The sequence below is a fragment of the Neolamprologus brichardi genome, chromosome 2 (genome assembly GCF_056152115.1).
Source record: "Neolamprologus brichardi isolate AB-2024 chromosome 2, ASM5615211v1, whole genome shotgun sequence".
Lineage (NCBI taxonomy): Eukaryota > Metazoa > Chordata > Actinopteri > Cichliformes > Cichlidae > Neolamprologus > Neolamprologus brichardi.
The window spans coordinates 17,707,445-17,723,139 of NC_142105.1; the positions used below are offsets into that span (position 1 = coordinate 17,707,445).

Consider the following 15,695-nt stretch of genomic DNA (forward strand, 5'->3'; position numbering starts at 1 on the left):
CCTTGTCATTTTTCTCCCCTCCTGTGAAGATTTAGGGGAGGGCAGCGACTGTGAGAAGCTCTCTGTTGTTTCCACTTTCCTGATTAACAACCACAGCCAGCTTCTCCAGCTCTCCTCTTTTCTTCTGCTCTCGTTTCCAGATCCAGAGTAGATTTAGGAGTCCAGTGAATTGGAGAAGTCACAAGTCATTTCCAGGATTTATACTAGGAAAACAAAAAGTGCCGCACACAGTTTCCTCTGCTTTCTTTTTGTCCTCTGTCACGTAAAGTCGACCAACCCCAGTGGTTTTGTTGTGAGATGGCAGTAGTTGAGTTAAGGTCCAGTAGCTGGGTGAGAGATCATCTAAGGGTTATAAAACAGATTCAAGAGGCTATTTACCTAGATGTGTTTGTGATTTTACATTTGGAGCGACACTTTAAAACTTTAACCCTTGGATGCACAACCTACCAATACCTACACTCTTCCACGAGTGGGGTCAAAAATGACCCCAAATAAAATCAATGCATTTTGCTATAAACTCGGTTGTTATTCTTCAAAATCTTTAAAACGAAGAGTTGTAATATTTTCATATTTGAGGTATTCCTCATAAAACATGTTTGTGACATGAGGCCCTTTGCATTTTTATTTATTTTTTCATTAATTTTAAGAAATTGGAGTTTTTGTATTACTTCTATCACTTTTGTAAGCTTGCTCGGCATATACTGCAAAAGCTGGGCCTTCCCTCTGAAAGGCACAAGTTGTTCATCCATTGTAACACAATCACTGAGCATGAATTTCTGCCTGCAGTTGACCAGGAACAGGCCCCATATGTAGCGGAAAGCTGCCACGTGGTTTGTTTTCAGTCGGTAGGCTCTGGTCCTCTTGTCATCAAAGTGCAAGACGTGCAAATATCTTCAAATCTTTGAATTGACATAGTGGCCTTGTACAATGGGTTATGCAGAGGACTCCCAAAAAGCACACCGACTGGTACATCCCAGTTCTTCTCACTTCCTGCAAGATTGGTCAATCAAATGAAGGCCAGCTTATGTTTGATTACATTTTCCGCTCTTTTCCCCTGTCTGTGGCTACTCTTCGTGCCTCCATGTTTGTGCATGTCAGCACCTCTTCTATTATATTATCAGACATGAACATCTTCCATACATCTATTGGGGAGACAGTACTAAACCCAGGTGCAAGCCCTGGCTGACTAATTCAGAATATTGTGGCTAGAGCAGTAAGAGGGGCTCATTCTGTTAGACTCAATATCCATTTCCTCTTCAGAGGTCTCATCAGAGGACTCCTCTGTATCTGACTGGCCTTGTTCAGTGGGGGGGACAATAGTCTGGGTCCTCTATATCTGAGATGTCCGATGTCCGAGTCAATGCTTTCGATGGGCTCTTCATCCCATCCACCCTGGATCATTTGTAGGGCCACAGGGATCTTAGCTGGCCTCATAGCAGCCATGTTACTTTAGATATTTAAAAAAAAACATCAGAAAGTACAATGTTTGAAATGCACAGAAAACTATAAACAGGGCTGCACATAAATGGTCCGCAGGTGCGCATTCGCTGTCAAAATAAAAGATACGCACCAGATAAGAAATTGGAACACTCGTTTGCGTACATAAGATGTTCTGGAGGAGGACAGACATTTGTTCAGAACTCTTAAAGATGTTGAAGAAGCAAGCTTCTTTAAGCAATTACTTTGGTGTTCCTCCACCGCAAAAGAAGCGCATATTCTCAGAATTTCTGGGAATACTTTTATTTTGACAGCGAATGCGCACCTGCAGACCACTTATGTGCAGCCCTGACTATAAATTATATATGTTACTGTGTAAAAATTAATTCCTGATCCTTTAGAAGTGTAAGTGGGTAAGTCAGAGTTGCTAAGAATGAAAGTTTCATAGAAGATTCCATAGGAACTGCTTGGGGTCATTTTTGACCCCACTTGTGGAAGAGTGGGGTAGTGATACAAAAACTGCATTTTCTTTAAATTAATGAAAAAATAAATAAAAATGTAAATGGCATTGTGTTACAAACATATTTTATGAGGAATACCTGGAATATGAATATATTACAACTTTTCATTTTAAAGATTTTGAAGAAAAACAACCGATGGGGTCATTTTTGACCCCACGTGTGCATCTAAGGGTTAAAAAAACAGATCACGTGTCCAAGGCAGAAGGGCCACTTTTATAAAAGCCCTGAAACCTTTTTGAACCCAACACAGAAGCATCACAGCGCCGTAACACCTGCTCTTCAGACAAACACCAGGCAGCACCATTTTCAATCACCTGTGAACGGTCACATGACCATGACTAATAATGAAATTCCAGTTAATAATAATAATAATAATAATAATAATAATAATAATAATAATAATGGATTGCATTTATATAGCGCTTTTCGGACCCCTCAAAGCGCTTTACAATACCACTATTCATTCACTCTCACATTCACACACTGGTGAAGGCAAGCTACAGTTGTAGCCACAGCTGCCCTGGGGCAGACTGACAGAGGCGAGGCTGCCATATCACGCCATCGGCCCCTCTGGCCATCACCAGTAGGCGGTAGGTGAAGTGTCTTGCCCAAGGACACAACGACCGAGACTGTCCAAGCTTGGGCTCGAACCGGCAACCTTCCAATTACAAGACGAACACCCAACTCTTGTTTGATTCCTTATGTTTTTGTTCTTGTGTTTAGGAGGAAGAAGAGGAGATAAAGCTGGAGATCAACATGTTAAAAAGTTATTCCCACCATAGAAACATTGCTACTTATTACGGTGCCTTCATTAAGAAAGGCCCTGCTGGACAGGACCACCAACTCTGGGTTTGTAAACTCGTCACATTTGTTTGTTCTTCAGCACAAACTGTGGATTATCTTAGTTTTTATTAAACAACTGCTGTTTTTTTGGGTTACCTGTGTCAAACACCACATGTTTCTACTATTTATTTCCCATATAGTTAGTGATGGAGTACTGTGGCGCTGGCTCTGTGACAGACTTGGTGAAGAAAACCAAAGGAAACTGTTTGAAAGAAGACTGGATTGCTTACATCTGCCGGGAGGTGCTCAGGGTAAGATCAAGCACACAGCGTAAAAGTTTTTTTTTACCTTTATAAGTGACCATTTTAAATAAGTATAGAAGATGTGAGCTTTCTGGGTAATGCAACGATGCTGTTTGTGTCAAACCGTCCATCGTCAGCTAACTCTGTGTGATCTAATAACACAAACAAACACTCAGCAGGGACCTCTCTCTGCCTGCGGTGCTGTTTTAGTGTTGGTTAAAAAAACGCAGGTAGTAACTTGTTTGTGGATGTAAAGCGTGGTTCAGTGTCTGGTGTTGTAAAGAAACACGATGGCTGCTTTTAGTGATTCTTTGCCAAAACATCAAAGAGCAGCCAAACTGACAGTGATACTTCCTCATGTTCAGGGATTTATTCTCTCGTATGTTTCCCACTGTGACTCGGGGGGATTTCTTCTTTTAGTTATATACTTAAAAGGCCAGTTTAAAGCACGTCTCTGTAAAATGTTATGGTTATCATTATGAGAGATCACGAGGTCCTGAGAAAGGCTCCGGGATGTTTGCTTCGCTTTCTGTGCTAGTGTTTGTGGCTCAGAGACATACACAGTAACATATCAGCTTATATCAGCCCCCGGTGTCCTTGATGTTGCCGTTATCTGCAACAAAAATGGAACTGAGCTCATTTTTTTTATTTTTTTGTTTTTGTAGTTGTAAAAAAAACTTGAGAGACAAAGGGCTCTGGACTGTCGCCAGAGTTTTCTCCACTGCTGTCAGCCATGCTGTCTCCCCATTGTTTTAACATCACAACACACGCACGCACAAATACACACAGACACCATGATGAAGTCATTGTCTGAAATAAGACTTACTTCCTCTGTTTATTTAACCCATTTTGAAGAAGCGAGAATGCAAATACACACACACATGCGCACACACGCACTAAAACTGTGCTTGAGTTACTCGGCCACTCAGTAACTGCCTAAAGTAAGGATGTCTACTGATGGACTTGAAGCTAAAAGCTAAATCCTGCTGTCCGTTCAGTAATCCTTCAGACACATGATCTAAATGCTCTCCGAGGGCAGCGCTTGCCCCTTCGTATTTACAGCGGTGGTCATCTGACCGTGTGTGCACGGGAGTGTTTATATGTATTCATATTTGTCTTCCAGGGCCTTTCCCATCTTCACTCCCACCATGTGATTCACCGAGACATTAAGGGACAAAATGTTTTGCTCACAGAGAACGCCGAAGTCAAACTGGGTATGACACACTGACACATGCGCTGTGGTTCCTCAAGCAGACGTAACCCCTGGGAGAACAACAGAACAATCACACAGTCATATTCAAACACATAAATCACACAACCACAAAGACGCTTCTGAAAGTAGCAAAGGTTGTGGCTGTTTTTCACATATGAAACCTTTTTTTTTTTTTTTTTTTTGCAGTTGACTTTGGCGTGTCAGCCCAGCTCGATAAGACGATCGGTCGGAGGAACACCTTCATCGGTACTCCTTATTGGATGGCCCCGGAGGTCATTGCCTGTGATGAGAACCCTGAGGCTACATATGACTACAGGGTACCTAATTTCAAAGACACAGCCTTGTTTCATTTTTGTTTTTTAAGTGAGAATTAAGGCAGTTCCCAGCTGCTTAAGGTGGTTTATTTGTTATCTAACATGGTGCAGACTATGCTGTGGACAAAGTGGAAGTGGTTATATTTTAATGTTGCAGTTATTCAACCACACATACATGGAAATGACCGATAAAGATGAACTACTTTACACTTTTACAGTTTCAGTCATCTCACAGCTCATGAAATCCAGATGCAGGGAAAGCAGCATTTGTGTAACTGTGGTTGTTTTGTACTGTATTGCTGAGGCATTATGCTGAGTGTGGGTCACCAACCACAAGTCATATCTGTTGTGCCACACGCATGTGAGACACTCAACCAAGATTCAAACAGCTCTTATTATTGCTTTTGCTTTGAGCTCAGTTTAGTTTTACTTGGTTTCTAGAACTCATTGCAGTGTTTCACTCTAGTTTTTATTAGTTTCAGTCTTAGTTACTTTAATGTTTTTGGATTTATCCATTTATGATTGAGGAAGTTCAAAATAGGTAATACAAAATAAACACAAAGCTTCCTGTTATGTAGACACTGCAGCCATGAAAACCCTCCTGAGTTGACAAATTTGACCAGTGTGACGAAGAGCAAGTCTGCAGACGTTTCCTGTGTGTGTTGTCTGTTTTAGTTATTTTTGAAAGTGCGCAATATTAGTTTTTCTTCTTGTTTAGAAGTTTTAGATGTGAGTTTATGTTTCATCAACTCTATTACCTTTTACGTGAGGGTGTCAGTAAAGAACTTTAAGCTGTTTGTTGCTGTGTAAGGCAAAACTCACTTGGAGGTCACAGGTTTGCTTTAGTCCTGTTAGCTGAAACAACGTTGTGTTGACAGCCAGGATCAGTTTCTTCTTTAACATTGTTGAGGGGATAAAAAGTCCAGTCGTCGCCTTCAGTTTGACTGGCTGCTGAGAAACACGTGGTTCTGGATGTTATTGCTACTTCGCTGCCTTCCTCATGTTTTCCAGCTGACACTGTTGAACCATGTTAGTCTGCCATGGCTGTGTTTGGTCCTGAAACTTTTAATTATTGTTCTGAAACACAGAAAAAAATCATTCTTAGTCAGACTTTATCTTGCGTTTTCATCTGTAATGTCTGTCACTAACCAACACGTGTCGATTCGCAATATTGAGCCAGTTCAACACATATCACCACATGCAAGAAGTTCAATGTCTGTGAGATGGCTTGCAAATCGCATCGACCATGATTTAATTCCAACGACGCCAACTTCTGTGACGTAAAGTCGTGTAGCGCTCGCTTCTCCAGCCTGTCAGATGTGGGCTGAGAAACAGCCCCGGTCTCATAGCAGCACTCAGAAATAAGTCTGCATAAACATATATTCAACAGACAGCTTCCATAAATATAAGAAATTCACCAGAGTGACAACATCTTTCAAACACAGTCCAAAATCTTTTTGCTGTGTTCTTTTTTTTTTTTTTATGATGTAAACCTCATCCAAAATCTTCACGATAAAGTTTGAGTTTACTGAGTGACTGATTAATTTTATCGTATTTCGCAGAAACAACCTGAGACTGTTTTTTTAGAAATTTTATATTAATCAGATCTCACACCCACGATTGAAAGAAATCTGCAGATCTGTGAACTCTGGAAACTGTTTCTGTGATTCCCAGACCTCGATGCACTACACAGCTTTTACTAATTACATACAGTCATTTTAAAATGGTATCCAAGGTTATTAGCTACACTATAACCTTTAACCCGCCTGTCTTGTTTTTAGAGTGACCTCTGGTCTTTAGGCATCACGGCCCTAGAGATGGCAGAAGGAGCCCCCCGTAAGTTAAAAACACATCTACACACATGCACATGACTAACTGATATGCTGAAGTGTTTTACACTACATCGTATGTATTTCCCTTCTCATTTGTTCATTTATTTTTATTTTTATTTTTTCCACATCTGTGACTCTGCTGCTCTCTTCCTTGTGCCCTCCATAGCTCTGTGTGACATGCATCCAATGAGAGCGCTGTTTCTGATTCCTCGAAACCCTCCACCAAAACTTAAGTCAAAGAAATGGTAAGCCCTAAATACACACACACACACACACACACACACACACACACACACACATGCAGCAGGATGCAAACAGCAGTGTTTGGGATTTCTCTTCTAAAAACAGGGCCTCTGAGGGGTCTTTGTTGTGGGTTTCATGCATCTGATAAAAGATCTTCCAGCACTCGTCTTGAGAAGAAAAGGTTCAAAGTAATGGGCATGTCTAGATATATCAAGATGAATAAAGTTTTTTGTTGTTGTTTTTTTTGTTTTGTTTTTTTTAAAGAAGTCCAGTCGTCCAGATTAAAAACCCACTGGTGGGTGTGTGTTCTGGATTTAATCCTATTTAGGGTTTGATTATCAGCCTCTTTCCTTTCTCTCTCCATATTTTCTGTGGATAATTGATAGGCACTTGTTGAACTCATGGTGGAACTCTCATGCTGTCTTTCATTCAGTATTAATGTCATCTGAAAAATGCTTTCTATTGGTGCTTTTAATAGCGTCAATGATTTGGGGTGAACTGCTTCCCCATTTCGCTCCAGGCCCCCTTGAGGCAGAAAAATAAAGCAGCCCCACATTTTCCTTCCCAGTTTTCTATGACTTTACACACGGCGCATGTCACTGATTGTTGAGTGCTTCTGTAGGTAGATATCATCGTAAAAGTTGGACTCGTTATTTTGGATTTGCTTTTCCTCGGTAGAGTAGCGCTGGGAGAGGCGATTCTAGCTTTTATACTGTGGGTGAGTGGAAATACTTATTTAAGAATTATGTGGAGTGTTATGCAGTTCAGTGAATTAGATATTTATTTAATGTTGTCTTCTCTTCTGATTTGTTGAGTTTTATGGTTGGAACTACAATTTGTTGCTGGTTTTAACCCTACAAAGGCATTTTTATCATATTCGCTAAAATGTTAGACATAATTTGTCTAAAATTAACATTGTTGCTAACAAAAAGTTGCCAAAAGCACCGAATGTATCAAATGTGATACAAAAAATATATCAGCAACAACATGATATAGCAAAAAAAAAAAGTGGATTTTAAAAAATGAGTCTTTAAATTAGTGATTCGGTTTAGAGAATTTAGTGTATTCACAGAAATGTGGAGGAGGTTAAGTGATACTTTGTTACGTTAGTGTGTCTGTTGTTAAACCTGCTTGTAATGCTTTCACATTTGTCTGTATTTTGTCTGCAGGTCGAAGCGTTTCTTGTCGTTCGTTGATAGTTGCCTGATCAAGAACCATCTACATCGACCCACCACAGATGTCCTACTGAGACACGCCTTCATCAAAGACCTGGCTAACGAGAGACAAGTTCGCATCATGCTTAAAGATCATCTGGACCGAACCAGGAAGAAGCGAGAGAAAGGTCAGGGCAAATAAAAGCAGTAAATTTAAACCATAAACGAGCTATTGGCTGTTTTCCTGCTGTCTGTATACAGGGTGGTTTACAGTGACAGAAGCTAGGGGTATTTTTCTGCTCATAGGCTGCTTCACATTTTCCAAAGTCATCCAGCGAGCCAGATCAGAGTCTTTGCTGGACCACTTGTGGCCCCTGGGCCTTGGGTTTGACACCACTTCTCTACAGGGTTCACAGTTTAATTCCACGTAAAACAAAGGCTGTCATATCTGCACTACGCTGTTAGAATCTGAAAATCTTTCAGGTGTGTCTAAGTGTCAGGGGTTTTTCAAAGTAAAATGTCAGGTTGAATTTATCACCATGTTTTAAAAATTGACTGGCTTTGAGCCCAGCCGTGGTGGATAACGCCGCACACTTGAGCTGAGAGTGGACCAGCTGCTCTCACGGCAGCAGCAGCTGTTTCGCTCAGGCTGCTCAGACAAACACAGCATTTTGCCTCATTTCTTGCCTGCTGTTTATGGAAATGTTTCATTTGGTTGCCATTTGGTACTTTTGCATATATTCTGCTTTGTTGTATCTTCATTCATTTTGTCAAAGCTTATGAAAACATATTCTGATGCTAACAGCGCCGGCGAGGCAGACGAGGAGAGCGCAGCAGCGGGAGAATGTTAGGTCAGGCCGAAGGGAAGTCTCGGGCTGACCTTTGCTTTCCTTTTTCTCCTGCATTCTTTTATAACAATGTCTCGCTCACAAAGATGGACGAATGAAGCGAGGACGAAGGGAACAAAAGGCATAGAAACAGACAAAAGAACAACAAATTAGGAATGTGTAACACGAGGAAGCAAGCTGTGAGACGTATAGTGTGAACGTAATTTATCCTCCTCTTACTCTGGATGAGCTGCATGTGCTGAATCACTGATGCCAAAATGTGCAGTCAGACAGTGAGAAAAACAGTCAGGACGGAGATATTTATGACTCGTCTCTTTGCTTTGTTCTCATGTCAGTATTCAGACAGTGTAAGCAATCCTCATAATGTCTATTAGCTTTATTTTTCTTCATTTGGAAAAGTGAGAGAGAGAGACGCTGAGGGGAAGTAAGGAGGAAACGAATCACCATCTGGTTCTAATCTTCTGTTGGCTTATAACAACACTCTAATGACTGGTAGGCTTTCTGCTGTATGCGCTGTGTGTATGCAGTGTGTATAAGGCCATATTTGTGATTTAGTGTGTGTTTCTGTTCCCCTGTGCCCCTCCACAGTAATGAAATGTTGGTAGTGTTACTGTGAAGAAAAAAAACTTTGCAAGTTCTGCAAGAAAGGAAAAAAAAAAAAAGAAAATCAGTACGTCCGGATGTGATGCAAAAACGGATGTGTCATTCATCATACCCAAGAGTATAGTTTGGACAAAGATGTCTGTGTTTTGGAAGATGAGTCACTCCAAAAAGAAATGATTAAGGTCCCACTTTTCAGTCAGGAAAAACTAGGCCATCCCCTCCAGTCCTTCCCGTGTCTTTCAGCTCCTTTGGAGCCCTTCAAGCATGACATCACCACCATATAAAATATGCTTTTGCCCTGTTGGTTAACGAAAGTCAGTTTTGTCAGTCTTCCTCCTTCTTTTCTGCTTCGAACAAATCCACCTGTGTTGCGTTACCTTTTTGGCTTCTTAATGGCAACATATGGTGTGTCAAGTTGATGTTCAACTTACCCCAAGCTCCTATCACACCATATGGTGGCCAAATGTTGTTATAGGAAGCTGACTGGACCGATCTTCATGTACCCCCTTGGAAGAGTGATTGATTTTAGTGCAATGGACACAGTGTTCATGAAGGCGGTCCTGGTTAAAAATAAATTACACTGGGATAGTGGCATTTTTAAACATTTCCTACCTGTGCTAACACATGCTTGCATGCATTGTGTTGCCGTGTGTCCCTTGATAAAAGGTGTATGTGGAAACGAGAGACACCTTTTAGATGGGGGAGCACTGCTGTCCTGAAATCTACTACAGCATAAAACTCTGCTCCTTTAGGCTTCCACAAAAGAAGCCTCTTTCATTTTTTGCTGAATAACTTTGCCCACACTAGACTTTTGTGTGGCTTTGATAATGACAAAATTGCTACTGGCAGCAGACGATGAAGGGGGAAGAGGGTAGGGCATGGAGGAAATTTTAATGAAATAGCGGCTTGCTCACAAAGCCAGAAACACAGATGAGAATTCCCACTGCGGTGCTGACACATCAGAAGCGTTCACCCAAGACACCACCCGTGAGCGCATTGCATTTCTAATGCGTCACTTTACAGTAGAGCGTGCAGTGCAGCGTGTGGATGGTGCGAAGATGGTCAGAGAGTCTTCACTTTCTCTGCATCTGGGGCCAGATGCATGAAGGCCTGGTGACTGACGTCATACAGTGGCTGTTTGTGCATCAAGTTATTTGAAATGTCAGTGAAAGGAAAGACAAAGAAGAAGCAAAAGTGAAAGTAATGCACTCGCTCGACGTAGAGAAAAGAAACTGTTTTATTTTGGAGTTTCAGTTCTGGAATCATAAAAAGAAGAATAATCTGTAGAAAAAGAGAACGAGAGCCTCGGTGCTGCAAGGCAAAAAGGAGAAATGGTGTAACCACTCACAGCACAAACGGGCAGATTATTACTACAGCAATTTATTTAAGCACCTACAATTACCAAAGAGAAGAAAAAGTTTCATGAGGTTCAGTACCCATTAAATTATGTGCCAGATGACTTAAACTGGAGATATTCATACAGATGTGCGTCTGTGCGCTTCTGTAAACAGGACAAAATGTTCTGCCATATCAGCTGTTTGCCTAAAGGTGAGATTGTGTCTCAGCTTATTTTTCATCGCCATCATTTTGGGTTTGACTCTGAAAAAGTGTGAAGTATCAGGACCAGTGTCCATGTGGGAAAAGGAGTACGTGTATTTAAATATCACCATGTTGGGTGCTGCATAGTAACATTTTACTGTATCCACCCCTCCTCACTTTCTCTCTTCTCTCTCCTTTTTACTCTCTCAGAGGGCCCAGAGTATGAATACAGTGGCAGTGAGGAAGAGGATGATGAGGTCACAGAAGAGGAAGGAGAACCCAGGTAAAGCTTTGTCACGCCAGGCAAAATATTATTCACCAGAAATTAAAGCAGGACTCCGTTACTGCATGATCCTTTGTGAAGTAATAATCACGCTAAGCAACAAGCTGTCAAGCACACATCATGCGTCTGCCATATAAACATGTAAATGATTTTTTTTTTATTGTTATTAGGTCTTAAGTGATCATTGCTACTGAATCACTACAGGTCATGCTTTATTATAAGTCCACAGACAGATGTTGCTGTCCCTGGATGTCAAATAGCAGATGGTGCTGTGCACAGAGCTCACTCACTCCTAGAGTGAGATTAATGTGTGTGTTTTTGTTGCTGTGACCACTTTCCCTTCGTCCTCACGTTAACTCGAGCACGTCACTCGCACTTGACTTAATGCCACTCACGTGTCTCTCTCCATCAGCTCCATAGTCAATGTTCCCGGCGAATGGACGCTGAGACGGGAGTTTCTTCGACTGCAGACAGAAGATCACGAAGGCGGCAGAGATGTAGGGCGCGGAGGAGGTGGTGGAGGTCAGCGGGGACCACAGGTAGTTTGTTTTGTTCCGTGCAGTTTTGTCCACATGCATATAAATTTTAGTAAGATGCAGAGAATTACATGTGATACATTTATTATGAGCAGCAGGTTATTTTACTGAACTATTTCACATTTAGCAGTTAGCTTTCAATATCATGTCAGGGTTAGACAGCACGCCGCTCAACGGTGGATGAAGTCAAACATCGGTTTTCTTAGTTGTATTTTAACTGTGGTCATGTTGTATTTGACATCCAGGCGTTGCAGCAGCACAGGCAGCAGCTGGAAGAACAGGAGCGATACAAGCAGCAGATCCTGGCTGACAGACAGAGGAGGATCCAGCAGCAGCAAGAGCAACGGCAAAAGTTAGAGGATGTAAGTGCTGTTATTTACAGTGGTTTCCATAGGATTCACTCAGCATTGACACATTAATAATAAAACGTTAAGAGCGAATATGATATTTTATTGTGTGTGCTTAACTTCCTCTTTCACCTTCCTCATATCGAGTCTTTAAACTGCGACTGTTGTGACTTTATGTAGTTTTACTGCAGGGAACAATGTCAGCATAAGGCCTTAATGTTTGTTTAATACTTACGTTTGTTAGGTTGATTAAAACAGTTCCCTTTGTTGTTGCCTGCAGCAGAGGCGACAGCTGACAGACTGTGCCTTTCAGTGGGGAGAGCTGCAGGAGGTCTTCCTTGGGGAGGAGTCTGAGCTCCACGACAGCAGGATCTTAGTGGATGAGGGAAACAAGAGGAGCGACAGGAGACAGGTGAAGATGAACTTTTGACTTGGTAGCAGTTGGAGGATCTTTTTATACATGCATACTGAGTCCACTGTAGGTGTAGTCGTGAATTTCCAGGTTTTACAGCAGTGTTATGATAACCTTACAGGAGACCTGTTACGTTTATTTGCAACTTTACCTGAAGCGAGCCCTTTTTGTCACGTCCTGAGCTCAAGATGGTTCAGTTTTCTCTATGCGCAGATAATATTAGCAAAGCTAATATGGTAGATAACCACAACTTAATGAAATTGCTTGATATATTTATCTTAAACAGTTACCATTGTTGTTGGTGCTTTCCAAAAAAGCTTGTTTGGTTTGTTAATATGATGTCGCTTGAGGAGAGGACAAAAGCTGAACTACGTGAAGGTGGACAATGATTGGTTTAAAAACGTCAGATGTAAGGACTGATTCTTAGCTGACCAAACAGCTGTTGGATGAGCTGTAACATGTGTCCCAGGCTCTCCCACCGTGTTCATGTCTTTACCACCTTCTTCACCTGACAAGTTTTCCACCTGTGATGGTTTCCCAGGGTTTCGGATGAGTTTTAAAAAAATGATCAGAAGCATCAAGCAGACACGCAGCAACTTTGTCACTTTGTTTCTTTCATATTCATGTGCTCAGTTGTCTGATTTATTAAAAAAAGCTCCTGAGGGGAAGATCAGGCTCCATAGCTGCTTAATGCTCCGCTGTGTTCGTCACCTGGCTGCTAACTTTGTCTGCTGCCTGGTGCTGGAGAAGTAGTCTACAGTGCATTAAACAGAGCCTTTTTTGCCAAAAACAGCTGGCTACTGAGATGGAAATGACGCTGATGAGGACTGTCGGGATGGAACAAAAGTGAAGAAGTGCATAGTGATAAGTTACTTCTTGCTGAAATGTCTTCCCAGTAGGCTGACTGCTGCACGTCCTTAATAACCCCTGTGTTTGAGACATAAAAGCCAACACAACAGCTGAACGTGTATATGTGAGTGATAGGAGCCCCTGAGAGTCTGACCTGGGTACCACAACTGCTCTGACCTCCAACAGCTAATCACTAAAACATCTCATGTCTTTAGATTATAGTTTGAGCAAAGTTATATAATGCCTGTGAAGTAGCTGTCAGAGGAGTTACTTTGTGACAGGTGACTGCATGAAACACTGTGTGTGTGTGTGTGTGTGTGTGTGTGCGCGCGTGCATGTGCCATCTACATTTGGTTCAAGCTTCAGAAACTAAAGCTGTGATGATGATGATGTGCACGGCACTGATAGCGGGTGCACCTGTCAGGCTTTGTCACCTGGGTGATAAAAACACACCTCCTTCAATGTAACAGAGTGATGAAGGACCTGGTGTAGTCTTCTCAGTTTTTGATGACTTAACCGGTGCAGGTTAAGAATAAAGTAAAAGAGGAGGTCTGTATTTGGACATTTTTTCATATTTCACTGTACCGCTGAAAGTTTTCTGAATTATTTGGAGTTTGAATAAGTTTTTTCCCCCATCAAGACTGATTTCCCCCCCCACAAAGCTACAACATGAATATGTTTTACTTCATTAAAACTCCATTTATTGCATCACAGAAACCTGAGACCATGAGAATGACCTTTTCTCTGAGGCAGTGTTACAAAGTAACTGTAGCTATGTGTGTGTCTGTATGCACACATTTAACGAAGTATGCTGAGACGGTGAACTGTCTGTATCAGTTTCAATCATTTTGAGCAAAGACACAAAGACACTCTTTTTACTGTTTTAGAAATTCATTTTTTACTCATTAATTTTGACACATGCTTAATGAATCTATTCCATACACCAGTGGGTTTCAATAGGTTTATATTAACACTGCAGAGCAGGTTAGTGACTGGGGGTTCTTCTTGTTGAAGATGTTGTATTTAAATGCTATTAATATCTGTCTTATTTTACAGTGTGTGTGTGTGTGTCAGGGAGGTATCTGTACGTGTTAGTCTGATTACACAGATTACCTCAAAGTCATTAAGGTCAGCATGTGTAATGGATCTATCTGATGCTTCATTAACTTTCACTCTATCTGTGTTTAATTATGCGACAGGTTCAGTGAGCACATGATGTGATCTTGTATTATGTCAGGTGAATAACACGTCTGCTGCTCCCAATCATCGCACACATCGATTGATTTAGCAAGTATTGCGTGATGTAGTTCAGTTCACTGTCAGCGGCTTCAGACTGTAGAGGTCGCCTCTCCAACTGGACAGGGAATACTCATTACACAACCTTACTCGTTACAAATCTAAATGATTTATGATTTCAAAGAGTCTGATTTCCCTTTAAAGAGTTGCAGTGTGACATTTCTTACAGTACTGGTCAGGATGGGTTCCAGTTCTCACTGGATTAGTGGTGACGGTCACTTAAAAGGAGCTACAGCTGCAGCATGGCTCTGCTTTAATCGTGATGTCATGCTTTGAATCCACCTGTATCGTCACAAAAACTTGGCATAGTTGTTTTTGGCCTTATTTAACTTTTATTGACAGATACAGTGAAGAAATGACAGGAAAGCAGAGGGAGCGAGAGACAGGAGAAGGCATATGGCAAAGGGCTGTGGGCCGGACGCGTACGCCACGTGGTCGCCTGCTCAACGCACTGAGCTAAACTGGGCCCGTGTGTTTGACTGGATCTTAAATCATCATTCTGACTGGCACACATTAAATACTATTTATTTCTTATTTTCTTATTTATTTCTGAAAAAGACCATTTTCATGGCTTAAACCTGAGTATAAAATGGTTTTCTGGCAAAATGTAGAACAAATCAGCACAATATCCTTTATTTCTATTGATTGGTGACTTTCATCTAATACCACCAGAAGGTCATAAACCACACGGTCCAGATGACACATGTGAACAATACATCGAGTCGGTCACTTGATCTGGTTATAAAAGTGATTCGGTGCCCACGCAGTTTTATCTTCTATCACTTTTACAGCAGTAAGCTTGTCTGTAGGCTGCTACAAAACTGTGTTGGTGCCTAAAACTAAAATGATCTTTCTATCAGTTGAACAGGAGATGATTTTATTGTGCAAATAACCAGTAACTTACCAGTTTAAATCAGATTAAGGTTTAAAATGTGCATGACTGTGGTTGTGACCAGTTTGAGTGACAGCTGCGAGCTGTCTCTGAGGGTTCACCTCAGAACTGAACCTCGTGATCATGTTTGTGGTTTTAGTTGCTTTGGAGGACTTTTAACACATCCTTTCAATCTAAATACAAACTCATTTGTAATGTCACTGTGGCTTTGTTCTTGTTTTTCTGTTGTCACGTGTATCACTGTAGAGTTCAGTGTAGCATGATTCCTGTCTCAGGTGTAATTGTTAGTGC

At 41.4% G+C, this 15,695-nt stretch overlaps 1 protein-coding gene across 4 annotated transcripts in view; it reads left to right on the forward strand.

Moving 5' to 3' along the window:
- si:zfos-2326c3.2 (mitogen-activated protein kinase kinase kinase kinase 4) overlaps positions 1 to 15,695 on the forward strand; it is a 63,621-nt gene that overhangs the window by 16,642 nt on the left and 31,284 nt on the right. For 2 of the 4 annotated variants that reach the window (XM_035912222.2, XM_035912230.2), the window contains exons 4-14: positions 2,682 to 2,807; positions 2,942 to 3,052; positions 4,167 to 4,257; positions 4,443 to 4,573; positions 6,352 to 6,406; positions 6,569 to 6,647; positions 7,815 to 7,987; positions 11,000 to 11,072; positions 11,485 to 11,614; positions 11,854 to 11,970; positions 12,236 to 12,367. In XM_035912222.2, the coding sequence (XP_035768115.1) occupies positions 2,682 to 2,807; positions 2,942 to 3,052; positions 4,167 to 4,257; positions 4,443 to 4,573; positions 6,352 to 6,406; positions 6,569 to 6,647; positions 7,815 to 7,987; positions 11,000 to 11,072; positions 11,485 to 11,614; positions 11,854 to 11,970; positions 12,236 to 12,367 (1,218 nt within the window). The remainder of the gene's footprint in view (positions 1 to 2,681; positions 2,808 to 2,941; positions 3,053 to 4,166; positions 4,258 to 4,442; positions 4,574 to 6,351; positions 6,407 to 6,568; positions 6,648 to 7,814; positions 7,988 to 10,999; positions 11,073 to 11,484; positions 11,615 to 11,853; positions 11,971 to 12,235; positions 12,368 to 15,695) is intronic. The other 2 variants (XM_006781883.2, XM_006781882.2) reach the window with 2 other exon arrangements.